At 45.2% G+C, this 26,498-nt stretch overlaps 1 protein-coding gene across 1 annotated transcript in view; it reads right to left on the bottom strand.

Annotated features, from left to right (window-relative positions):
• The window catches only part of LOC127927685 (arf-GAP with GTPase, ANK repeat and PH domain-containing protein 1-like), a 176,070-nt gene that overhangs the window by 132,118 nt on the left and 17,454 nt on the right, over positions 1-26,498 (bottom strand). The window contains exons 4-6 of the mRNA XM_052514363.1: positions 5,104-5,234; positions 930-1,085; positions 122-214 (exon numbers count right to left, since the gene is read on the bottom strand). Of these exons, the coding sequence (XP_052370323.1) occupies positions 122-214; positions 930-1,085; positions 5,104-5,234 (380 nt within the window). The remainder of the gene's footprint in view (positions 1-121; positions 215-929; positions 1,086-5,103; positions 5,235-26,498) is intronic.

The following is a 26,498-nucleotide window of genomic DNA, read 5'->3' as shown; positions in this document are numbered from 1 at the left end:
GGCTTCACGCTCTGATCACAGGCAGCCCTCGTTCTCCGGGAAATCAGCAATACGGCGCTGCCGGACCCTAATTATCCCCGTAGCAGCCGGCTGGCCAGGCGAGGGCCAGATCTGATCATACCTGCTTAATTGGAATAGCACGGCCGCTTCCAATGCTGTCCGCTCGGCCCTCCAGTCCTTTCTTGTCCCTGTCTGGCTCGCTGGCCTTCCGAGACTGTGGAGAAGGAGATAGGAGAACAAGTAGGGGTTACAGAGGCCCTCTAACGTGTCTGAACGAGGAGCCTGAACTAGGGTCTGTTACAGACCTCTTCTAGTCTCCACATAACAGGCCTCGTCTAATGGCTGCTAGAGGTGACTGGGGTTATTATTGTGTCTATGAGTCAACTTGACCCAGTTGTTGACCTCTCTCTAAGTTGCTAAGGAACTGGGAAGTGGACATGATGCATGTGTCTGTACATTCTAGAAGGTGGTCACATACAACCTTCCCTGTGGCCCGTAGATTCTCACTAAGCCATTTACCATTTAAAAGTTCTTTAGATCATTTTGTATGTATTTAACATCCATCGTTTGAACATCTAATAATACATAGTCAACAGTGAAGAAGTAGATGTCCTGTGTGTGTGTGTGTATGTGTGTCTGGGCTCACAGTGAAGAAGTAGATGTGTGTGTGTGTGTGTGTGTGTGTGTGTGTGTGTGTGTGTGTGTGTGTGTATGTATGTATGTATGTATGTATGTATGTATGTATGTATGTATGTATGTATGTATGTATGTATGTATGTATGTATGTGCTCACAGTGAAGAAGTAGATGTCCTGTGTGTGTGTGTGTGTGTGTGTGTGTGTGTGTGTGTGTGTGTGTGTGTGTGTGTGTGTGTGTGTGTGTGTGTGTGTGTGTGTGTGTGTGTGTGTGTGTGTGTGTATCTGGGCTCACAGTGAAGAGGTTGGAGCGGCGTTTGGACTGCTTGCGGACGGGCGTGGGAGTGTTGGTGGTCTGGGGGACGTCGATGCGTAGCTCCTTCTGACTGGTGCTGGGGGTGGAGGGGACTGACGAGGAGTAGTCACTCAGGCTGCCGCCATTACTGGTCTGCTACAGAGAAACACACACTTCTATGTACTGTATTGGTAACACTAACTTAGTTCAGAAAGAATGAGTGTATTATGGATGAGAATAAACAGAGAGAAAGAGACAGAACAATATAAAAAAGTGTGATAGTGAGAGAGAAAGAGAGAAAGTTGAACATACAGCTGGTACAGCATCCCCCCTTCATAATAACAGACACTACACTAGTATACAGCATCCCCCCTTCATAATAACAGACACTACACTAGTATACAGCATCCCCCTTCATAATAACAGACACTACACTAGTATACAGCATCCCCCTTCATAATAACAGACACTACACTAGTATACAGCATCCCCCTTCATAATAACAGACACTACACTAGTATACAGCATCCCCCTTCATAATAACAGACACTACACTAGTATACAGCATCCCCCTTCATAATAACAGACACTACACTAGTATACAGCATCCCCCTTCATAATAACAGACACTACACTAGTATACAGCATCCCCCTTCACAGACACTACACTAGTATACAGCATCCCCCTTCATAATAACAGACACTACACTAGTATACAGCATCCCCCTTCATAATAACAGACACTACACTAGTATACAGCATCCCCCCTTCATAATAACAGACACTACACTAGTATACAGCATCCCCCTTCATAACAGACACTACACAGCATCCCCCTTCATAATAAGACACTACACTAGTATACAGCAGACACTATATACAGCATCCCCCTTCATAATAACAGAGACACTACACTAGTATACAGCATCCCCCTTCATAATAACAGACACTACACTAGTATACAGATCCCCCTTCATAATAACAGACACTACACTAGTATACAGCATCCCCCTTCATAATAACAGACACTACACTAGTATACAGCATCCCCCTTCATAAACAGACACTCACTAATAAGCATCCCCCTTCATAATAACAGACACTACACTAGTATACAGCATCCCCCCCCTTCATAATAACAGACACTAATAATACAGCATCCCCCTTCATAATAACAGACACTACACTAGTATACAGCATCCCCCCTTCATAATAACAGACAGAGTATACAGCATCCCCCTTCATAATAACAGACACTACACTAGTATACAGCATCCCCCTTCATAATAACAGACACTACACTAGTATACAGCATCCCCCTTCATAATAACAGACACTACACTAGTATACAGCATCCCCCTTCATAATAACAGACACTACACTAGTATACAGCATCCCCCTTCATAATAACAGACACTACACTAGTATACAGCATCCCCCTTCCTAATAACAGACACTACACTAGTATACAGCATCCCCCCTTCATAATAACAGACACTACACTAGTCCCCCCTTCATAATAACAGACACTACACTAGTATACAGCATCCCCCCTTCATAATAACAGACACTACACTAGTATACAGCATCCCCCTTCATAATAACAGACACTACACTAGTAACAGCATCCCCCCCCCTTCATAATAACAGACACTACACTAGTATACAGCATCCCCCCTTCATAATAACAGACACTACACTAGTATACAGCACTCCCCCCCCCTTCATAATAACAGACACTACACTAGTATACAGCATCCCCCTTCCTAATAACAGACACTACACTAGTATACAGCATCCCCCCTTCATAATAACAGACACTACACTAGTATACAGCATCCCCCATAATAACAGACACTACACTAGTATACAGCATCCCCCTTCATAATAACAGACACTACACTAGTATACAGCATCCCCCTTCATAATAACAGACAGCTATATACAGCATCCCCCTTCATAATAACTAGTATACAGACACTACACTAGTATACAGCATCCCCCTTCATAATAACAGACACTAGTATACAGCTCCCCCTTCATAATAACAGACACTACACTAGTATACAGCATCCCCCTTCATAATAACAGACACTACACTAGTATACAGCATCCCCCTTCATAATAACAGACACTACACTAGTATACAGCATCCCCCTTCATAATAACAGACACTACACTAGTATACAGCATCCCCCCTTCATAATAACAGACACTACACTAGTATACAGCTCCCCCTTCATAATAACAGGTACAGCATCCCCCTTCATAATAACAGACACTACACTAGTATACAGCATCCCCCTTCATAATAACAGACACTACACTAGTATACAGCATCCCCCCTTCATAATAACAGACACTACACTAGTATACAGCATCCCCCTTCATAATAACAGACACTACACTAGTATACAGCATCCCCCTTCATAATAACAGACACTACACTAGTATACAGCATCCCCCTTCATAATAACAGACACTACACTAGTATACAGCATCCCCCTTCATAATAACAGACACTACACTAGTATACAGCATCCCCCTTCATAATAACAGACACTACACTAGTATACAGCATCCCCCCTTCATAATAACAGACACTACACTAGTATACAGCATCCCCCCTTCATAATAACAGACACTACACTAGTATACAGCATACAGTATCTCCCCTTCATAATAACAGACACTACACTAGTATACAGCATCCCCCTTCATAATAACAGACACTACACTAGTATACAGCATCCCCCTTCATAATAACAGACACTACACTAGTATACAGCATCCCCCCTTCATAATAACAGACACTACACTAGTATACAGCATCCCCCCTTCATAATAACAGACACTACACTAGTATACAGCATCCCCCTTCATAATAACAGACACTACACTAGTATACAGCTGGTACAGTATCTCCTCTTCATAATAACATACACTAGATCTGTGTCACTCATAACCTCTACCAGTCCTACTAGATTCCTTAACACTACTGTACAACAAGAGCCCCAGCTTGGGAGAGGATTATGGTTAGCATTGAAGACACACTGAGGGCCATTCTGCATCAGGAAAGTACTGTTACTTTGTGAAAACAACCCTGATTCTCAGGGGATGAGCTGGGCTACGGAGACAAGCTGAATGATGCTGGTTTAATGACAAATCGATGGGGGACTGAGCACTGTGGATCGAAAACACTACAGTGTGGTAAACGGTGTGTGTGCGTGTGTGTGGATCGAAGACACGACAGGGTGGCAAACAGTGTGTGTGTGTGTGTGTGGATCGAAGACACGACAGGGTGGTAGACGGTGTGTGTGTGTGTGTGTGTGTGTGTGTGTGTGTGTGTGTGTGTGTGTGTGTGTGTGTGTGTGTGTGTGTGTGAGTGAATCCAAGACACGACAGGTTGTGTGTGTGTGTGTGTGTAAACATGACAGGGTAAACGTGTGTGTGTGTGTGTGTGTGTGTGTGTGTCGTGGTAAACGGTGTGTGTGTGTGTGGATCGAAGACACGACAGGGTGACAGGTTGGTAAAACGGTGTGTGTGTGTGTGTGTGTGTGTGTGTGTGTGTGTGTGTGTGTGTGTGTGTGTGTGTGTCGAAGACACGACAGGTTGGTAAACGGTGTGTGTGTGTGTGTGTGTGGATCGAAGACATGACAGGGTGGTAAACGGTGTGTGTGTGTGTGTGTGTGGATCGAAGACACGACAGGGTGGTAAACGGTGTGTGTGTGTGAGGATCGAAGACACGACAGGGTGGTAAACGGTGTGTGTGTGTGAGGATCGAAGACACGACAGAGTGGTAAACGGTGTGTGTGTGTGTGTGGATCGAAGACACGACAGGGTGGTAAAGACATGACAGGTGGTAAACGGTGTGTGTGTGGATCGGTGTGTGTGTGTGTGTGTGAGGATCGAAGACACGACAGAGTGGTAAACGGTGTGTGTGTGTGTGTGTGGATCGAAGACACGACAGGGTGGTAGACGGTGTGTGTGTGTGTGTGCATGGTAAAAGAGAGATGCTGCTGCTGGGAGAAGCATCTTACAGCACAACGCTGACAGAGGAAGAGGGAGGAAGAACAAATATGGACAAGGGAATGTAGTCAAGAACCTCACTGTGGCCATTTTGTTTGTGTGTCAGTAAATGTGTTTGTGTGTATTTGTGTGTGTGTGTACCTACCTGGGTGATGTGAACTGCTGCTGCCACCTGTGCAGAACACACAGAGGAGTGGCTAGGGGAGTTGGGGAGGGACTTGCACGGACCAATGGACAGCTGCTGCTTCTTCCTGGTCGCCACGATCTTCTGGGCCACTGCAACACAACACAGTCATCATTCAGAGGGTCTCTTCTCCCAACGGAGACACATAGCGGGCTAGACAACCGAATAGAAAAAAGAGAGAGAATAAAAGAGAAATGGAGAGAGAAGAGAGAGAGAGCTAGACCAACTAATCGAAGGAAGAGATGGATACAAGAGAGAACGAGAGTGAGAAATGGAGAGAGGAGAGAGAGAACACTAGCTAATGGTTCAGACCAGAACAGTCCATTATTCCTCATAATGCTGACGCAGGCAGCTCCAGCAGCCCTGTCTGTGAATCTCCTATCTATCTGGTCCACAGTAGAGCCCCTGTCCGCCTTCCACACACACCCCTTACCTGCTAACAGCTCCAGTGATTATTTCACAATTATTATACAGGAGCGAGAGAGGAGAGAGAGCGGGCTATCAGTGTTATTGAAAAGGGCAATGCCAATCAATGGGTGCTCAGCTGCCTCCTATCGATCCCCAGGCCCAGCGCTCTGGCCCAATCAGGGAGGGATATTCAAACGTTCCGTCATCTCCGTGGTGATCGAGGCCATTGATCCGGCCCACCGGAGGGTAGGGGGAGGGGCCTCGTAGGAGTTCAGCTGTTCAAATATACATCTCTCAGACGGAGGGGAATGCTCCTTTTACAAACTCTAACAACTAGAAAATGCAACTTCATAGACTTCTATTCTCCAAGTTGAACTTTTTTATTGAGTGAGTTGAACTTTCTGGAAATGGGTACAAAGCTGCATGGCAGTACTAGTAAAGATCCTCACAAATGACAAACATGTCTGTGAATATACCCTCCTTCCAAGGACTTATATATGTTAAGAATCAAGAGACAAGTTATGAGAGATGATCCCATTGTGTCCATCTAGTTTGGGCAGGACAGGGTTAACATCACATCCTTCTTCCCTCAGTCTCAGATTCCATTATCCCCAGCCCCAATAAACAGGGCCGGGTTTCAGTTGGTGTGAGATGAAACCATTGTTTTAATTGGGCCCATTAATGGCCTCTGTTTTAATGAGGAGCCAGTCATAAACATTTACCTTCAGGTGAGAGGGCCGTGCCAAGGGCAGGAGGAGAGACCTACTCTCTGTGGTTAAACACTACAGTAAACCTAGTCCTGCTCTCTGTGGTTAAACACTACAGTAAAACTAGACCTGCTCTCTCTGTGGTTAAACACTACAGTAAAACTAGACCTGCTCTCTCTGTGGTTAAACACTACAGTAAAACTAGACCTGCTCTCTCTGTGGTTAAACACTACAGTAAAACTCGACCTGCTCTCTCTACAGTGTCCTGCTCTCTGTGGTTAAACACTACAGTAAAACGACCTGCTCTCTGTGGCTAAAAAACACCTGCTCTCTCTGTGGTTAAACACTACAGTAAAACTAGACCTGCTCTCTCTGTGGTTAAACACTACAGTAAAACTAGACCTGCTCTCTCTGTGGTTAAACACTACAGTAAAACTAGACCTGCTCTCTCTGTGGTTAAACACTACAGTAAAACTAGACCTGCTCTCTCTGTGGTTAAACACTACAGTAAAACTAGACCTGCTCTCTCTGTGGTTAAACACTACAGTAAAACTAGACCTGCTCTCTGTGGTTAAACACTACAGTAAAACTAGACCTGCTCTCTCTGTGGTTAAACACTACAGTAAAACTAGACCTGTTCTCTCTGTGGTTAAACACTACAGTAAAACTAGACCTGTTCTCTCTGTGGTTAAACACTACAGTAAAACTAGACCTGTTCTCTCTGTGGTTAAACACTACAGTAAAACTAGACCTGCTCTCTGTGGTTAAACACTACAGTAAAACTAGACCTGCTCTCTCTGTGGCTAAACACTACAGTAAAACTAGACCTGCTCTCTGTGGTTAAACACTATAGTAAAACTAGACCTGCTCTCTCTGTGGTTAACACTACAGTAAAACTAGACCTGCTCTCTCTGTGGTTAACACTACAGTAAACCTCTAAGCCTCTGTGGTAAAACTCAGTCCCCAGTTCAATTGCGTGAACCTGGTAGTCAAACACTGGTAAAATGCAATTGTTCAATCAAAACCGATAACCGGAGATCCCGGCATATGCCAAAAATCTTCTTTCCATGCAGTAGAGATGGTTTGAAATCATATCACAATACTGAAACACAATGAATTACCCGACAACCCTGAACACAACCTGAAATAACTCTGTCTTTACAAGACTTCTGTGGATAACAGCCAGCCATTGGACAACAGTAAGTAGACTAGACGGAGCTGATCTGTAGAAGATATATGTGATACAGGTCCACACACACAGCCAGGCCTGGGCTGTATATTACTTTAAGTGTTAAGAACAGTTATGATAAGGCTGGGTTAAATATTTAAACTGCACGGCTAATACCATTTAACTTTAACCATCAATCTTACTTCTCCTCTGAGAGGCTGCCATTTATTCTAATGGAAACGTCTCCCCTCTGATCAGATTTATGGCAGACTGGAGGAGAGGAGGGCCCAGAGCTAACTGCTACAGACCAGGCAGACTGGAGGAGAGGAGAGCCCAGAGCTCACTGCTACAGACCAGGCAGACTGGAGGAGAGGAGAGCCCAGAGCTAACTGCTACAGATCAGGCAGACTGGAGGAGAGGAGAGCCCAGAGCTAACTGCTACAGACCAGGCAGCCTGGAGGAGAGGAGAGCCCAGAGCTAACTGCTACAGACCAGGCAGACTGGGGAGAGGAGAGCCCAGGAGCTAACTGCTACAGACCAGGCAGACTGGAGGAGAGGAGAGCCCAGAGCTAACTGCTACAGACCAGGCAGACTGGGGGAGAGGAGAGCCCAGAGCTAACTGCTACAGACCAGGCAGACTGGGGGAGAGGAGAGCCCAGAGCTAACTGCTACAGACCAGGCAGACTGGGGGAGAGGAGAGCCCAGAGCTAACTGCTACAGACCAGGCAGACTGGAGGAGAGGAGAGCAGGCAGCCTGGGGAGAGGAGAGCCCAGAGCTAACTGCTACAGACCAGGCAGACTGGGGAGGGGAGGAGAGCCCAGAGCTAACTGCTACAGACCAGGCAGACTGGAGGAGAGGAGAGAGCCCAGAGCAGACTGGAACTGCTACAGACCAGGCAGACTGGAGGAGAGGAGAGCCCAGAGCTAACTGCTACAGACCAGGCAGACTGGGGGAGAGGAGAGCCCAGAGCTAACTGCTACAGACCAGGCAGACTGGGGGAGAGGAGAGCCCAGAGCTAACTGCTACAGACCAGGCAGACTGGGGGAGAGGAGAGCCCAGAGCTAACTGCTACAGATCAGGTATCTTAATGCATTTTAACACCAGTCAGCCAGGCATCATAAGTATGTTTATATAGTCTACACCAGGGGTTCACCATTTTGATCAAATGATTTTAACGACACCACCACGTAAAAAACAGCCAATGTTTACTTCTTTAATTGGGGCTATGACAGTCTATTACAAAGCAGTCTGACAGTAGCTGTGACAGTAGCTGTGACAGTCGCTGTGACAGTCGCTGTGACAGTAGATTTAATGCCTGGTTTTGTCCACTCTGATCTAATGAGGCTTGTGGGTACCGTAGAGGTTAACAGGAGACACATCCGTGTTCCTGAGAGTCTGATCTTTCAGTGATGGGGTCATAACATTTTGGAGCTTAAACTTTTCAAAAGGATAGAGCCACATTTGTAAGGAGAAAACAGAAACCGCTCTGTTTATTACAACCACATCTAGTGGTTTCCAGAGGTTACTGATCTAACCCCGGTTCTATGAACCAAGCAAAATTTGGTTCAGATCCCTAGTTTGAGAAACACTGCTCTACACTGTTGTCATTCGTTTAATTTTTTCAAAATTAAATTAAAATGGCATCTGTCATAAAAAAATAACAATAGCGAGGCTATATACAGGGGGTACTGGTACCGAGTCAAAGTGCGGAGGTACTGGTTCGACGAGGCAATTGGGGTAAAGTGACTATGCATAGATAATAACACAGTGAGTAGCAGCAGAGTAAAAAAATGGGGGGGGGGGCGTCAATGTAAATAGTCCAGGTAGCCATTTGAATAACTGTGTAAAAGTCAAATGGCTTGGGGGCAGCTGCTGTTTAGGAGCCTTTTAGGGACCAGACTTGGTGCTCCGGTACAGGTCAAAGAGTTTGTTTACCAATTCTGAATTGTGATTTTGTGTGAAATACACCGTGGGGGAGAGAGAGCACTAACAGGCTGAGGGGGGAGAGAGAGCGCTAATAGGCTGAGGGGGGGAGAGAGAGCGCTAACAGGCTGAGGGGGGAGAGAGAGCCCTAACAGGCTGAGGGGGGAGAGAGAGCGCTAACAGGCTGAGGGGGAGAGAGAGCTGGCTGAGAGGGCCGAGGGGAGAGAGAGCGCTAACAGGCTGAGGGGGGGAGAGAGAGCGCTAACAGGCTGAGGGGGGGGGGAGAGAGCGCTAACAGGCTGAGGGGGGAGAGAGAGCGCTAACAGGCTGAGGGGGAGAGAGAGCGCTAACAGGCTGAGGGGGAGAGAGAGCGCTAACAGGCTGAGGGGGAGAGGCCGAGAGCGCTAACAGGCTGAGGGGGAGAGAGAGCGCTAACAGGCTGAGGGGAGAGAGAGCGCTAACAGGCTGAGGGGGAGAGAGAGCGCTAACAGGCGGAGGGGGGAGAGAGAGCGCTAACAGGTGGGGGAGAGAGAGCGCTAACAGGCTGAGGGGGGAGAGAGCGCTGAGAGGGCTGAGGGGAGAGAGAGCGCTAACAGGCTGAGGGGGAGAGGAGAGCGCTAACAGGCTGAGGGGGGAGAGAGAGCGCTAACAGGCTGAGGGGGAGAGAGAGCGCTAACAGGCTGAGGGGGGAGAGAGAGCGCTAACAGGCTGAGGGGGAGAGAGAGCGGCTGAGGGGGAGAGAGAGGCTGAGGGGGAGAGAGAGCTAACAGGCTGAGGGGAGGGCGGAGGGGGAGAGCGCTGGCTGAGGGGGAGGGCTGGCTGAGGGGGAGAGAGCGCTAACAGGCTGAGGGGGAGGAGCGGAGGGGGAGAGAGCTAACAGCTAACAGGTGGAGGGCGGAGAGAGAGCGCTAACAGGCTGAGGGGGGGGAGAGAGAGCTAACAGGCTGAGGGGGGAGAGAGAGCACTAACAGGCTGAGGAGAGAGAGCGCTAACAGGCTAAGGGGAGAGAGCGCTAACAGGCTGAGGGGGGAGAGCTTACAGGCTGAGGGGGGAGAGTGCTAACAGGCTGAGGGGGAGAGAGTGCTAACAGGCTGAGGGGGAGAGAGCGCTAACAGGCTGAGGGAGAGAGAGCGCTAACAGGCTGAGGGGGAGAGCTAATAGGCTGAGGGGAGAGAGCTAACAGGCTGAGGGGAGAGAGCTAACAGGCTGAGGGGAGAGAGCTAACAGGCTGAGGGGAGAGAGCACGAACAGGCTGAGGTGGTGCGACAGCTAACCTTTTCCCTCCAACACCCAACTGGACAGTGTGAAAAAAAAAAGAGGGACAGACACACACAGAAAGCGAGAGAGGGATAGAGAGGAAGGGAGAGAGAAAGTGGTGGTGAGGGTGCGGTCAGGGTGGTTAGTGCAGGCCTGCTATAAATATTAACTAATGAGTCAGAAGGAGCTAACGTGTCAGATAATGAGGCGCTAGCTGTGGCCTGCCGTGTGTGTGTGTGTGTGTGTGTGTGCGCCTGCCAGGGATCCACTGGGGAAAAGGTCACTATTGTACCTCACTTATAACCCAGTAATTAGACCATCCTCCATTAGACCTGCCCTCTTACTCACTATCTTTTCTCTCTCGCTCTCTCTGCCAGGGGCCCCACATCCCAGACGAGGCCCACGTCAACCAAAATAAAGGCCCCACATTGACATACAGACACAGGGGCCCCACAAGAGCTACGTACGGTCACACATGGATAGTGTTGTGTACTGCTGTAGCGCCTCATGTCTGTCTTGGTCGACTGTTAGCAGGGCGCCTGCTGTGCCGCCAGGCCAGGGGAAACACTGATCTACTCCGACAGGCCCTTAGATTTGTTATCAAAACAATCCACAGCTAATTTGTCTTAATAACCGCCCTCATCTTGACAGACACTCATTTCCCTCTGTGTGAGGACTGAGGAACATAGCCCCTTCTGTTTCCACAGATGAGATAGATATTTGGTCGGAATTTTGGAAACAATGGCTAGGTGTGTTGCCATAGTAACGAGTGTACATGTGAACACACTGGGTTAAAGTGGAACTGACAGATACGCAGATATGAAACAGACAATCATAATATCAGTCAAAAATATCAAATTCCCAGTTTATGCTGCAAAACCAACTTTATAAGAGGTTTTAAAAATATGTTCTACGTGACTCAACATTCCATGACGTACACTAAGGCATTGTTGGCAGAATAGATGGATGCAGTTCAATGAATGATTGATATAATTCACCAATACATTTCTTGACAAAAACAAATGAATGTAACTAAGGCTGGGAATGTCAATAAGATCAAACCAAGAAGGGCGATGATCAGTCAGTTACAACGTTGCTAATATGCTAGCGTATCTATTTATGTAGCAAGTTAAAAACACAGAGCCTAACTTTAGCTAGCTAGCTAGGATGATGTCATGTCATTGGAGGAGTGGGTGAGTGACTGTCTATTTCCCCTCATATCATTTTTCAGTGGCTACACACAGCTAGAGATGCAGGAGTCATTTGGTTAGCTAGCAAGAACTTTAACGACTGTTATACAGTTAGCATAGATCTTACGTTCGCAAATTCACTCTGGCTATCTACTCCGCAATCTCGTCTGAGTGTGTCAAAGCGCAGAATAACTGATGAATTTACGAACACACATCTGCTGAATATGACTGGTGTCAGTAAACGTAGGGGCAAAGAAATGAATAGTTAATCAAGAACGCAGCTAGATAACATGTAAACAGCCTAACCAGCTCTGCTACGGCAAGTAAACTGGTCAGAGTGAGGTGTTCTCTCATTTGTGTCTGGAAGTAGCTAGCCGACTTTAGCCAGTTAGGTTTGGGTGCCTTGGCTGGGACAAGCATGCAGCATGGCAGGCAAGCTGCAGAAGGACGAGGAGGCTATTCCCCATTGTTAATCAGTGGAATTTTGAAGGCCAACAAGCTGAAAAAGTTTGAGGGTTAATCTAATGTTTCTTGGTTAGATTTCGCTCTGGCTAGCATCTTGTTGTATAACTGAGGGAGACAGAGTCTACCGTTTCATGGTTATTTGATCAATAAGACTGTAAAGTATGTTATGGCTTTTGCAGAACAAGTTAGCCTGTAAACACGCAGTCCAAACGCACTGCCGCCTTCCCACTCTATATTATCATCCAACCGTTAAAATGCTGTCAGTTCCACTTTAAAGGGGGCAGCAGAGATGAACACCAGTGTGAATGTCATTCAGAGATACAGGTATAGAGGTGATAGGATCTACTTTGCGCCACAGAAGCCAGTTCATTTGGCCTGGTTGTGGTAAATCACCTTCACCATGCGCGGTTTCATCAACAAGGTGACTGATTTCCTAGTTCTCTAGGGTTGATCTGCAATGACTGGATTCAGAACTTCTAGACTTGGTGAAATACAGGGGCATTAGAATCCTGACTGTGTCCATTATAACACAGTAGCTAATTACAGCAATAGAAGGTATACGACAGTGACAATACCGTAAATCAGTGTCCCTGGAGCGCGTGAGTGTGTGTGTGTGTGTGTGTGTGTGTGTGTGTGTGTGTGTGTGTGTGTGTGTGTGTGTGAATCCTTCTGTGTATGTGTGTGTTCCAGCACGAGGACAAGGAGGCTTCTCAGCTCGTTAGTGTGTGCTAACGAAGCACTGCGTCCCGGCTCTGACACGGGGGCGGCTGCAGCGGTGCGCGCGACTTGCCATGGCGACCGTAATTAGGATAATTAAATTAGCGTGCTGATGGACGAGGGGCCAGGGCGCTGTCAGGATCCCTGTCACCCCCCCGCTACATCCCCTCCCCATAGAACACCACCCCCATCACACCACATCCCTCAGACAGACAGCCTGCCCAGGCCCTCAGACAGCCTGCCCAGACAGACAGCTTGCCCAGGCCCCCAGCCTGCCCAGGCCCCTAGACAGACAGCTTGCCCAGGCCCCCAGCCTGCCCAGGCCCCCAGACAGACAGCTTGCCCAGGCCCCCAGACTGCCCAGGCCCCCAGACAGACAGCCTGCCCAGGCCCCCAGACAGACAGCCTGCCCAGCCTGTCCTGGCTCTGAGCTTGCCCAGGCCCCCAGCCTGCGTGCAGGCCCTCAGACCAGCCTGCCCAGGCCCTCAGACAGACAGCCTGCCCAGGTCCTCAGACAGACAGCCTGCCCAGGCCCTCAGACAGCCTGCCCAGACAGACAGCTTGCCCAGGCCCCCAGCCTGCCCAGGCCCCCAGACAGACAGACAGCCTGCCCAGGCCCCCAGACAGACAGCCTGCCCAGGCCCCCAGACAGACAGCCTGCCCAGGCCCCCAGACAGACAGCCTGCCCAGGCCCCCAGACAGACAGCCTGCCCAGGCCCCAGGCCCCCAGACAGACAGCCTGCCCAGGCCCCAGACAGACAGCCCCCCAGCCTGCCCAGGCCCCCAGACAGACAGCCTGCCCAGGCCCCCAGACAGACAGCCTGCCCAGGCCCCCAGCCTGCCCTGCCCAGGCCCCCAGACAGACAGCCTGCCCAGGCCCCCAGACAGACAGCCTGCCCAGGCCCCCAGACAGACAGCCTGCCCAGGCCCCCAGACAGACCGCCTGCCCAGGCCCCCAGACAGACAGCCTGCCCAGACAGACAGCTTGCCCAGACAGACAGCCTGCCCAGGCCCCCAGACAGACAGCCTGCCCCCAGGCCCCCAGACAGACAGCCTGGCCCCCAGGCCCCCCCCAGCCTGCCCAGGCCCCCAGACAGACAGCCTGCCCAGGCCCCAGACAGACAGCCTGCCCAGGCCCCCAGACAGACAGCCTGCCCAGGCCCCCAGACAGACAGCCTGCCCAGGCCCCCAGACAGACAGCCTGCCCAGGCCCTCAGACAGACAGCCTGCCCAGGCCCCCAGACAGACAGCCTGCCCAGGCCCCCAGACAGACAGCCTGCCCAGGCCCCCAGACAGACAGCCTGCCCAGGCCCCCAGACAGACAGCCTGCCCAGACAGACCTTGCCCAGACAGACAGCCTGCCCAGGCCCCAGACAGACAGCCTGCCCAGGCCCTCAGACAGACAGCCTGCCCAGGCCCCCAGACAGACAGCCTGCCCAGGCCCCCAGACAGACAGCCTGCCCAGGCCCCCAGACAGACAGCCTGCCCAGGCCCCCAGACAGACAGCCTGCCCAGGCCCCCAGACAGACAGCCTGCCCAGGCCCCCAGACAGACAGCCTGCCCAGGTCCTCAGACAGACAGCCTGCCCAGGCCCCCAGACAGACAGCCTGCCCAGACAGACAGCTTGCCCAGACAGACAGCCTGCCCAGGCCCCCAGACAGACAGCCTGCCCAGGCCCTCAGACAGACAGCCTGCCCAGGCCCCCAGACAGACAGCCTGCCCAGACAGACAGCTTGCCCAGACAGACAGCTTGCCCAGGCCCCCAGACAGACAGCCTGCCCAGGCCCCCAGACAGACAGCCTGCCCAGACAGACAGCCTGCCCAGACAGACAGCTTGCCCAGGCCCTCAGACAGACAGCCTGCCCAGGCCAAAGCCCCTGACCTGATACACACCTGTGATGCTCTGTCATAGACAAGTACAGTGCCATCAGAAAGTATTCACACCCCTCATCTTTTTACACATTTGGTTGAGTTACAGCCTGAATTTAAAATGGATGACATTTATATTTTGTCGTCACTGGCCTACACAATACCCCATAATGTCAAAGTGGAATTCTGTTTTTTAAATGAAAAGCTGAAGTGTCTATAAGTATCTCTGTGTGTAATAGTGTTTAACATGATGTTTTAATGACTACCTCATCTCTGTAACCCACACATACAGATATCTGTAAGGTCCCTCAGTCAAGCAGTGCATTTCAAACACAGATTCAACCACAAAAACCAGGGAGGTTTTCTAATGCCTCGCAGAGAAGTGCCCCTATTGGTAGATGGGTAGAACTACAACAAAAAGCAGACATATCCCTATGTTATTAATTACACTTTGGAAGGTGTATCAATACACCCAGTCACTACAAAGATACAGGCACCCTTCCTAACTCCGCTGCCAGAGAGGAAGGAAACCGCTCAGGGATTTCACCATGAGGCCAAAACAGTTAGAGTTGAAAAAAATATATATTTTACCTTTATTTAACCAGGCAAGTCAGTTAAGAACAAATTCTTATTTTCAATGACGGCCTAGGAACAGTGGGTTAACTGCCTGTTCAGGGGCAGAACGACAGATGTGTACCTTGTCAGCTCGGGGGTTTTGAACTTGCAACCTTCCGGTTACTAGTCCAACGCTCTAACCACTAGGCTACCCTGCCGCTACCCAGTTTAATGGCTATGATAGGAAAAAACTGAGGATGGATACACAACATTATAGTTACTCCACAATATCAAACTAAATTACAGAGTGAAAAGGAGGAAGCTGGTACAGATTAAAATATTCTAAAACATGCATCCAGTTTGCAACAAGGCACTAAAGTAATACTGCAAAAATGTGGCAAAGAAATTCACTTTTTGTCCTGAATACAAAGTATTATGTTTGGGGCAAATCCATTACAACACATTACTGAGTACCACTCTCCATATTTTCAAGCATAGTGGTGGCTGCATCATGTTAAGGGTATGCTTGTAATTGTTGTAAGGAACGGGTTTTTCAGGATAAAAAATAAATGGAATGGAGCTAAGCAAAGGCAACACCATAGAGGAAAACCTGATTCAATCTGCTTTCCACCAGACACTGGGAGATGAATTCACCTTTCAACAGGACAATAACCTAAAACACAAGGCCAAATCTACACGAGTTGTTTACCAAGAAGACTGTGAATTTTCCTGAGTGGGCGAGTAACAGTTTTGACTTGAATCTACTTGAAAAATCTAAAATGGTTGTCTAGCAATGATCAACAACCAATTTGACAGAGCTTGAAGAATTTTGAAAATAATAAAAATGGGCAAACGATCTACAATCCAGGTGTGGAAAGCTCTTAGACTTACCCAGAAAGACTCACAGCTATAATCACTCTTAGACTTACCCAGAAAGACTCACAGCTATAAATGCTGCCGAAATGTTTACTCAGGAGGGTGAATACTTAAGTAAATGAGATGTGTTTTTCATTTTCAATAACTGTGCAAAATGTCTAAAAACATGTTTTTACTTCGTCATTATGTGGTATTTTATTAGGATCCCCGTTAGCTGTTGTTAAAGCAGCAGCTACTCTTCCTGGGGTCCAACACACAACATAATACACAATGACATAATACAGAACATCATTAGACAAGAACAGCTCAAGGACAGAACTACATACATTTTTAAAAGGCACACGTAGCCTATATATCAATGCATACGCCCAAACTATCTAGGTCCAATAGGGGAGAGGCGTTGTGCTGCGAGGTGTTGCTTTATCTGGTTTTTGAAACCAGGTTTGCTGTTTATTTGAGCAATATGAGATGGAATGGAGTTCCATGCAATAAGGGCTCTATATAATACTGTACGTTTTCTTGAATTTGTTCTGGATTTGGGGACTGTGAAAAGACCCCTGGTGCAATGTCTGGTGGGGTAAGTGTGTGTCAGAACTGTGTGTAAGTTGACTATGCAAACAATTAGGGATTTTCAACACATTCATGTTTCTAATAAAAATAAGAAATGATGCAGTCAGTCTCTCCTCAACTCTTAGCCAAGAGAGACTGGCAGCATAGTATTTATATCAGCCCTCTCATTACAATGAAGAGCAAAACGTGCCGCTCTGTTCTGGGCCAGATGCATCTCAACTAGGTCTTTCCTTGCCGCGCTGGACCACACGACTGGACAATAATCAAGGTTAGACAAAACTAGAGCCTGCAGAACTTGCTTTTTGGAGTGTTGTGTCAAAAAAGCAGAGCATCTCTTTATTACAGCCAGACCTCTCCCCATCTTTACAACCACTGAATTATGGGGTATTGTGTGTAGATGGGTGAGGGGGGAAAAAATGCTGAATTCAGGCTCTAACAACAAAATGTGGAATAAATCAAGGGGTATGAATACCTTCTGCACTGTACACATTAATACACTAACACACTCCTGTGGTGTGGTTCTACCATGAGAACCTCTGACCCCACTGTACACATTAATACACTAACACACTCCTGTAGTGTGGTTCTACCATGAGAACCTCTGACCCCACTGTACACATTAATACACTAACACACTCCTGTAGTGTGGTTCTACCATGAGAACCTCTGACCCCACTGTACACATTAATACACTAACACACTCCTGTGTGGTTCTACCATGAGAACCTCTGACCCCACTGTACACACTAATACACTAACACACTCCTGTAGTGTGGTTCTACCATGAGAACCTCTGACCCCACTGTACACATTAATACACTAACACACTCCTGTGGTGTGGTTCTACCATGAGAACCTCTGACCCCACTGTACACATTAATACACTAACACACTCCTGTAGTGTGGTTCTACCATGAGAACCTCTGACCCCACTGTACACATTAATACACTAACACACTCCTGTAGTGTGGTTCTACCATGAGAACCTCTGACCCCACTGTACACATTAATACACTAACACACTCCTGTAGTGTGGTTCTACCATGAGAACCTCTGACCCCACTGTACACATTAATACACTAACACACTCCTGCGGTGTGGTTCTACCATGAGAACCTCTGACCGCACAAAAACGCTGAACCACGAAAGCATAGTGACAGGACCGCTAAATAGCTAGCAAGCACCACGCACGCACGCACACACACAGCACCCTGCCAAAACAAACAAATCCTCTTCATTTGCCCCTCCCCCATCACATAAATCTAATGCATGTAGATGACTGTGTATCTGTGCCAATTATTTTAATGGTAAATGTTCTGATCACTCATGCAACAGGATCATGTATTTTATCCCTGTTCACACATTACAACTCATTGTATCCCTGTTCACACATTACAACTCATTGTATCCCTGTTCACACATTACCACTCATTGTATCCCTGTTCACACATTACCACTCATTGTATCCCTGTTCACACATTACCACTCATTGTATCCCTGTTCACACATTACAACTCATTGTATCCCTGTTCACACATTACAACTCATTGTATCCCTGTTCACACATTACAACTCATTGTATCCCTGTTCACACATTACCACTCATTGTATCCCTGTTCACACATTACAACTCATTGTATCCCTGTTCACACATTACAACTCATTGTATCCCTGTTCACACATTACAACTCATTGTATCCCTGTTCACACATTACAACTCATTGTATCCCTGTTCACACATTACAACTCATTGGCTGTTTTATGTGATTTAAAACAAGACTTGGCATTATTTTACTGTTACTTTGAATTTCCATAAAGTCCCATTGGAATCGTGTCAAATTAGTGCAAGTCAACATGACCTTATGGGGATTCATAGCCTGTTAATGACACATTACAGCATGTATCCCTGGTTCATAATGAGCATGTGGTTCATAATGAATGTATGTAGCCCTGTTCACACAATACAACTCATTGTAGCATACAATGAACATGTATGAACATATGTATGCATGTGGTTCATAATGAACGTATGTAGCATGTGGTTCATAATGAACTCATGTATGTGGTTCACATAATACAACATGTGTGGTTCATAATGAACATATGTATGTACCGCATAATGAACATATGTAGCATGTGGTTCATAATGAACATATGTAGCAACATGTAGCATGTTCATAATGAACATATGTAGCATAATGAACATATTCATTTAGCGTGTGGTTCATAATGAACATATGTAGCATGTGGTGTCATAATGAACATATGTAGCGTGTTCACACATTACAACTCATTGTATGTTCAACATTACAACTCATTGCCCTGGTTCATAATGAACGTATTGTATCCTTGTTTCATAATGAACGTATGTTCAGCATGTGGTTCATAATGAACATATGTGGTTCAGCATGTGGTTCATAATGAACATATGTAGCATGTGGTTCATAATGAACATATGTAGCATGTGGTTCATAATGAACATATGTAGCATGTGGTTCATAATGAACATATGTAGCATGAACATATGTAGCGTGTGGTTCATAATGAACATATGTAGCATGTGGTTCATAATGAACATATGTAGCATGTGGTTCATAATGAACATATGTAGCATGTGGTTCATAATGAACACTATTGTATGTATGTAGCATTGTAGCATGTTCATAATGAACATATGTAGCATGTGGTTCATAATGAACATATGTAGCGTGTGGTTCATAATGAACACTATGTGTAGCGTGTGGTTCATAATGAACATATGTAGCATGTGGTTCATAATGAACATATGTAGCATGTGGTTCATAATGAACATATGTAGCATGTGTTCATAATGAAATATTGGTTCATCATAAATGAACATTGTATGTGGTTCATAATGAACATATGTAGCATGTGGTTCATAATGAACATATGTAGCGTGTGGTTCATAATGAACATATGTAGCATGTGGTTCATAATGAACATGTAGGTTCATAATGAACATATGTAGCATGTTCATAATGGTTCATAATGAACATATGTATGTGGTTCATAATGAACGTATGTAGCCCTGTGGTTCATAATGAACATATGTAGCGTGTGGTTCATAATGAACATATGTAGCGTGTGGTTCATAATGAACATATGTATCCATGTGGTTCATAATGAACATATGTATGTAGCATTCATAATGTGTATCATGTGTTCATAATGAACATATGTAGCGTGTGGTTCATAATGAACATATGTTCAGCATGTGGTTCATAATGAACATATGTAGCATGTGGTTCATAATGAACATATGTAGCATGTGGTTCATAATGAACATATGTAGCATGTGGTTCATAATGAACATATGTAGCATGTGGTTCATAATGAACATATGTAGCATGTGGTTCATAATGAACATATGTAGCATGTGGTTCATAATGAACATATGTAGCATGTTCATAATGAACATATGTATGTAGCATTGGTTCATAATGAACATATGTAGCATGTGGTTCATAATGAACATATGTAGCATGTGGTTCATAATGAACATATGTAGCATGTGGTTCATAATGAACATATGTAGCATGTTCATAATGAACATATGTATGTGGTTCATAATGAACATATGTAGCATGTGGTTCATAATGAACATATGTAGCATGTGGTTCATAATGAACATATGTAGCATGTGGTTCATAATGAACATATGTAGCATGTGGTTCATAATGAACATATGTAGCATGTGGTTCATAATGAACATATGTAGCATGTGGTTCATAATGAACATATGTATAATGAACATGTGGTTCATAATGAACATATGTAGCATGTGGTTCATAATGAACATATGTAGCATGTGGTTCATAATGAACATATGTAGCATGTGGTTCATAATGAACATATGTAGCGTGTGGTTCATAATGAACATATGTAGCATGTGGTTCATAATGAACATATGTAGCATGTGGTTCATAATGAACATATGTAGCATGTGGTTCATAATGAACATATGTAGCATGTGGTTCATAATGAACATATGTAGCGTGTGGTTCATAATGAACATATGTAGCGTGTGGTTCATAATGAACATATGTAGCATGTGGTTCATAATGAACATATGTAGCATGTGGTTCATAATGAACATATGTAGCATGTGGTTCATAATGAACATATGTAGCATGTGGTTCATAATGAACATATGTAGCGTGTGGTTCATAATGAACATATGTAGCATGTGGTTCATAATGAACATATGTAGCATGTGGTTCATAATGAACATATGTAGCATGTGGTTCATAATGAACATATGTAGCATGTGGTTCATAATGAACATATGTAGCATGTGGTTCATAATGAACATATGTAGCATGTGGTTCATAATGAACATATGTAGCATGTGGTTCATAATGAACATATGTAGCATGTGGTTCATAATGAACATATGTAGCATGTGGTTCATAATGAACATATGTAGCATGTGGTTCATAATGAACGTATGTAGCATGTGGTTCATAATGAACATATGTAGCATGTGGTTCATAATGAACGTATGTAGCGTGTGGTTCATAATGAACATATGTAGCGTGTGGTTCATAATGAACATATGTAGCGTGTGGTTCATAATGAACATATGTAGCATGAGTAAATGATGGTATACATATCGTATGTCTAACAGAAATCGATCCATAGTTAAAGTGAGATCACGGACTACACATGCAAGGCTGCAAAGATCAATACACAAAATGTGTTGAGGAATGATTCCTGTTTTATAAATTGCAGCTTCACTATTCCCCTGGCGATGAATGAAGGGAGACGGGCTAAATCTACAACACCTTCATTTATCATCTGTGATTTAAAACGCCATTTATCTGCACAACGACTGACTGGTGAAAGTCAGATAAATAATGTCATTCTTAAACAGACCTGTTTCTCTATGCGGTGCCGTACACCAGCAAATAAAACAGTCAGAATTATACTAAAAACAATACTAATATTAAAAGAATAGTAATCTTCACCATCATAACAAAAATCCACAGTTCCTTCCATCCAAAGCACGTGTCACATGACGTGAGGGAATTGAACCCAGCACCTTAATATAGACACAGCTATCTGGACCACACTACAAACACACCACAGGGCTCATAAGACATAACGGGCTCCAACAGTGAACATATGAGTGTGGTTCATAATGAACATGTGTGTGTGTGTGTTCATAATGAACATGTGTGCATGTGGTGAGAATAGAGCAGGGGTGTCAAACATATGGCCATGTGGTTCATAATGAACATATGAATGTGGTTCATAATGAACGATCAGGCCCGTGGTTAATAAAGTGGAAAAAATGCATAAAAGACATGGAATTAATATTTTTAACATATGTAGCTGTGGTTCATGGATTATGAATGTATGTAGAACAGAGTAGAAGTTCATAATGAACATATGAAAACAGCAGACGGTTCATAATGAACCATATGTGCTGTGGTTCATTGTTAATACTCTTGTTAATGTTCATAATGACTACACCCTCATTAGCCAAAATGTCGTTATCAAACGGAGAAAAGTAGATAAGGAGTGTAGTTTTCAAATGAAAATATGGACCACGCATGTTTACAGAGATGCACGGAAAACCTTTGTGCTTGTGGTTTGCAAATGAGTTGTGGTATTGAAGGAATATAATATTCGAACGCCACTACGTGACTCATCAATGAAAATATGACGGCTTGCAAGGTTCAAATGAACATATGAGCATGTAAATTAACGAATGGTTCATAATGGCGGGTCTGTGGTTCAGCAGTGAACTTTCATAGAGCCGTGGTTCAGTAATGAAGCGGTAAAAGCCAGCTGTAATTCATAATGAACATATGTTAGCATGTGGTTCATAATGACTTTGTTAAACGTGGTTCATGATGAAGGCGGCTGAACTTGTGGTTCCCGATGAACGACAAGCTTTTGCCAATATTAGCATGTGGTTCATAATGCAGAGATGATGATGGACAACACATAATGACATTTTGTAGCTCTGGTTCTGCATTGGACAGAGTTGGAATGGACTGGTCCCGCGTGTCAGCCTGAACATACAGACGTGCGCCATCCATGGTCATAATGAACATGTAGCGACAAAGTTCAAATGACAAAGTACAAGCCCTTCAATGGAGGAGATGTGGTTCTGGAACATTTCACTGTATTTTCATAATGAACATATGTTGCATGTGGTTCAAATGGACCATATGGAGGTGGTTGTTAACTGTAAATTTCATCCGGTCCAGAGGTCTGATAATGAACAGTTTGACAAACTTCTCATGAACAACATTACCCACAATGAACCACACTGAAGTGAGATGGTTCATAATGAGGCGCTGTGCTGAGGTTTCTTTGAACTATGAGAGCAAATCGGTTCATGGAGAAAAAATGAAAACATGTGGTTCATAATGAACATATCTCAGGAATGGCTACGGGACCATAATTCTTGGTTGATATTACTGAACAGTTGAACAATGAACAAATGTTGCATGTGGTTCAAATGAACATTGTCACACAGTTTTCTGACAATGATACATGCATTTAAGTGTGGTTCAAATGAACTGACTGTGGGAGATAATGAACAAATGGCAACCCTGCTCATTTCCCTGTCTGAGATATGTGTGTGTGGTTCAGAACTGATGCGGCATGAAACGGTTCAAATGACAAAATTGCAGGACTACTGAACGGGAGTTTGATGAACGTAGCATGTGGTTCATTTCAGGTATTTGGTGAACATATGAGACAGAATTTTCAGTTTTTCGCTCACTTGTGGTTAAAGAACATATGTCTGCATGTGGTTCAGCTAATGATAATTGATTTGCAGTGTGATTCAGATAATGAACATATGTGCCTGTGGTTGGAAAGATTTTATCATATCTAGCAGGGTTCAAATGAACAGCCCTGGGTTCTAAAACATATGTAGCATGTTTGGTTCAACCATACCTTTGTGAACAAATTTTCTCAGTGATGAATTCAATAAAACAAAAATGTGTTCAAGGCTCATAAACAAGCATACTTAAATGACATTCTGAAATGACAGCTAGTCAGGACATGACACCTGGTGTCATGATGAACATATGTACAGGCCAAAAGATGAACAAGTTTCAGGTACAAATACAAGTCCAGACTAGACTAACACCTTTAAAATGCTGCCTTAGATACTGTTTGCATTGAAAGAATACAGCTCTGTGAAGATGAATCCTTACTGTGGTCATAATGATTTAAAAAATGTGCACTTTAATGTTAGTCAGCAGCTTCAAAACAAAAGTTGTGTGATGGAATTCTACTGTTCATACAACTCCATAAATTTTCAGTATGTATTGTATGTGTATGTAAAATGTTTGAGGATGAAGTTCCAGATTTACAGGACAGCTTCACTTTCCCCATTACACATTTAAAATCACTCACCTTCATTTATCATCTGTGATTACATTTAGATTTTATCTGCGTACTGACTGGTGAAGTGGTTTAAATAATGTCATTCTAAAAAGACCTGTTTCTCTAAAGTGCATTACTATATTTTTAAAACAGTCAAAGTTTTACCTAAAAACAATACTAATATTAATGAATAGTAATCTTCAATCATAACAAAAATCCACAGTTTGTCCATAAGGAAATGTGAGGTGTTTCATGAAATGTTTTGTAAAAGGATAGTTCATTAAATTTCAATATTTTCCTAATGTTCTTGTGCTTCTTTACACCAAAACAAAGGAAAGACATGATATTTTGGTTATTTATAGCAGGGCTGGTATAATGTGTGTGTGTGTGTGTGTGTGTGTGACATCTGTGTGTGTGTGTGTGTGTGTGTGTGTGTGTTTGACACCCCTGTGAATAGAGAGTATGAGCACCAAGTCCTACAGTCAGGCGAATACGCTCCACAATCAAAAGGTCACCTTTTATACAACAAAATGGAGTCAGATACATTCAGAGACCGTGAGTAGATGAGAGGAACACAGGAGGTAGATGACTAGAGATGATGCTATTGGTCCTCTATTACAGGGGAATTAGTGTGGGGGTGGGGGGGTTCATACGATCGCCTCGGACCAATTATTTTTGTTGAGCATCTTAACCACATCCTCCTCTAACGAAGGCAGAGAGGCAGAGAGCCCCCGCCACACATCGTCATTACTACAGTCCTCCGTCTCCAAATTAAGGTCATGTAAAGTAGTAATTATGGCAAATGTGCAGCTTGGATGCAAGAGGGAAGGGAGGCTAATTCAGGCAAACTCAAGCGTGTGTGTGTGTGTGCATACATGTACTTGGCACACACACACAGAGAGAGAGAGAGAGAAAACACACACACCTCTGGGCAGAAAACTGCTGCCAAGGCACGGCTGTGGCACAAAACATTAAAATAATCATTTTCGTACTCATCAATGAATTCCACTGTAGTGGATCATTCTAAAAAGGCGTGATTAATTGAGGATAATTAAATGAAAAAGGAGACAGTGTCACTAATAAGGATTTTAGACTTATTTTCTTGGCATTCATTTACCACAGATGACTTGGCTGTGAGACGCGCCCACACCCTGAGAATGACAGTAGATTTGTCTTCACCAGCAGTGTAACAACTAACAGGATAATAGCAGGGTATTGAGTCTCTAAAGCTCCCTCCTGGGTCAGCAGCACACAGAGGATTTACACACGGACAACTACGAGGCCACGCCGACGCCCACGACAGGCCTGACCACCGACGACGATGAGACGACCTACAGGGAGGAGGTCATTGACCTGGCAGTGTGGTGCCAGGACAACAACGTGTCCCTCAACATCAGCAGGACAAAGGAGCTGATCGGGGACTACAGGAAACGGAGGGGTGAGCACGCCTCCATTCACATACACAGGGCTGTGGTGGAGCAGGTAGAGAGCTCCTCGTGTCCACATCGCTAAGGAATTAACATGTTCCACACACACCAACACAGTCGAGGAAACAGTGCCTCCCCGTTCAGGAGGCTGAAAAGATTCTGCATGGGTCCTCAGATCCTCAGATCGACAGCTGCACCACTGAGAGCATCTTGACTGGCTGCATCACCTCTTAGTATGGAAACTGCTCTGCATCCGACCACAAGGCACTAGAGGGTAGTGAGAACAGCCCAGTACATCACTGTGACCGAGCTCCCTGCTATCCAAGACCTCTATAAAAATAGCCAAAGACTCCAGCCATCCAAGTCATAGACTGTTCTCTCTGCTACCGCACAGCAAGCGGTACCGGAGCACCAAGTCTGGAACAAACAGGACCCTGAACAGCATTTACCCTTAAGCCATAAGACTGCTAAACAGTTAGTTAAATAGTTAACCAATTGCTACCTGGACTATCTGCATTGACCCTTTTTGCACAAACCTCTTGACTCACATACACTGCTGTTACAGTTTATTATCTATCCTGTTGTCTAGTCACTTTCTCTACCTATATGTACATATCTACCTCAATTACCTCGTACTCCTGCACATTGACTCCCTACTGGTACCCCGTGTATATAACCAAGTTATCATTGACTCCCTACTGGTACCCCGTGTATATAACCAAGTTATCATTGACTCCCTACTGGTACCCCGTGTATATAACCAAGTTATCATTGACTCCCTACTGGTACCCCGTGTATATAACCAAGTTATCATTGACTCAGTACTGGTACCCCGTGTATATAACCAAGTTA

Source organism: Oncorhynchus keta, unplaced genomic scaffold, assembly GCF_023373465.1.
Source record: "Oncorhynchus keta strain PuntledgeMale-10-30-2019 unplaced genomic scaffold, Oket_V2 Un_scaffold_17296_pilon_pilon, whole genome shotgun sequence".
Classification (NCBI taxonomy): domain Eukaryota; kingdom Metazoa; phylum Chordata; class Actinopteri; order Salmoniformes; family Salmonidae; genus Oncorhynchus; species Oncorhynchus keta.
The sequence above is the reverse complement of the archived record's forward strand: the minus strand, read 5'-3'. Positions and strand labels throughout refer to the sequence as shown.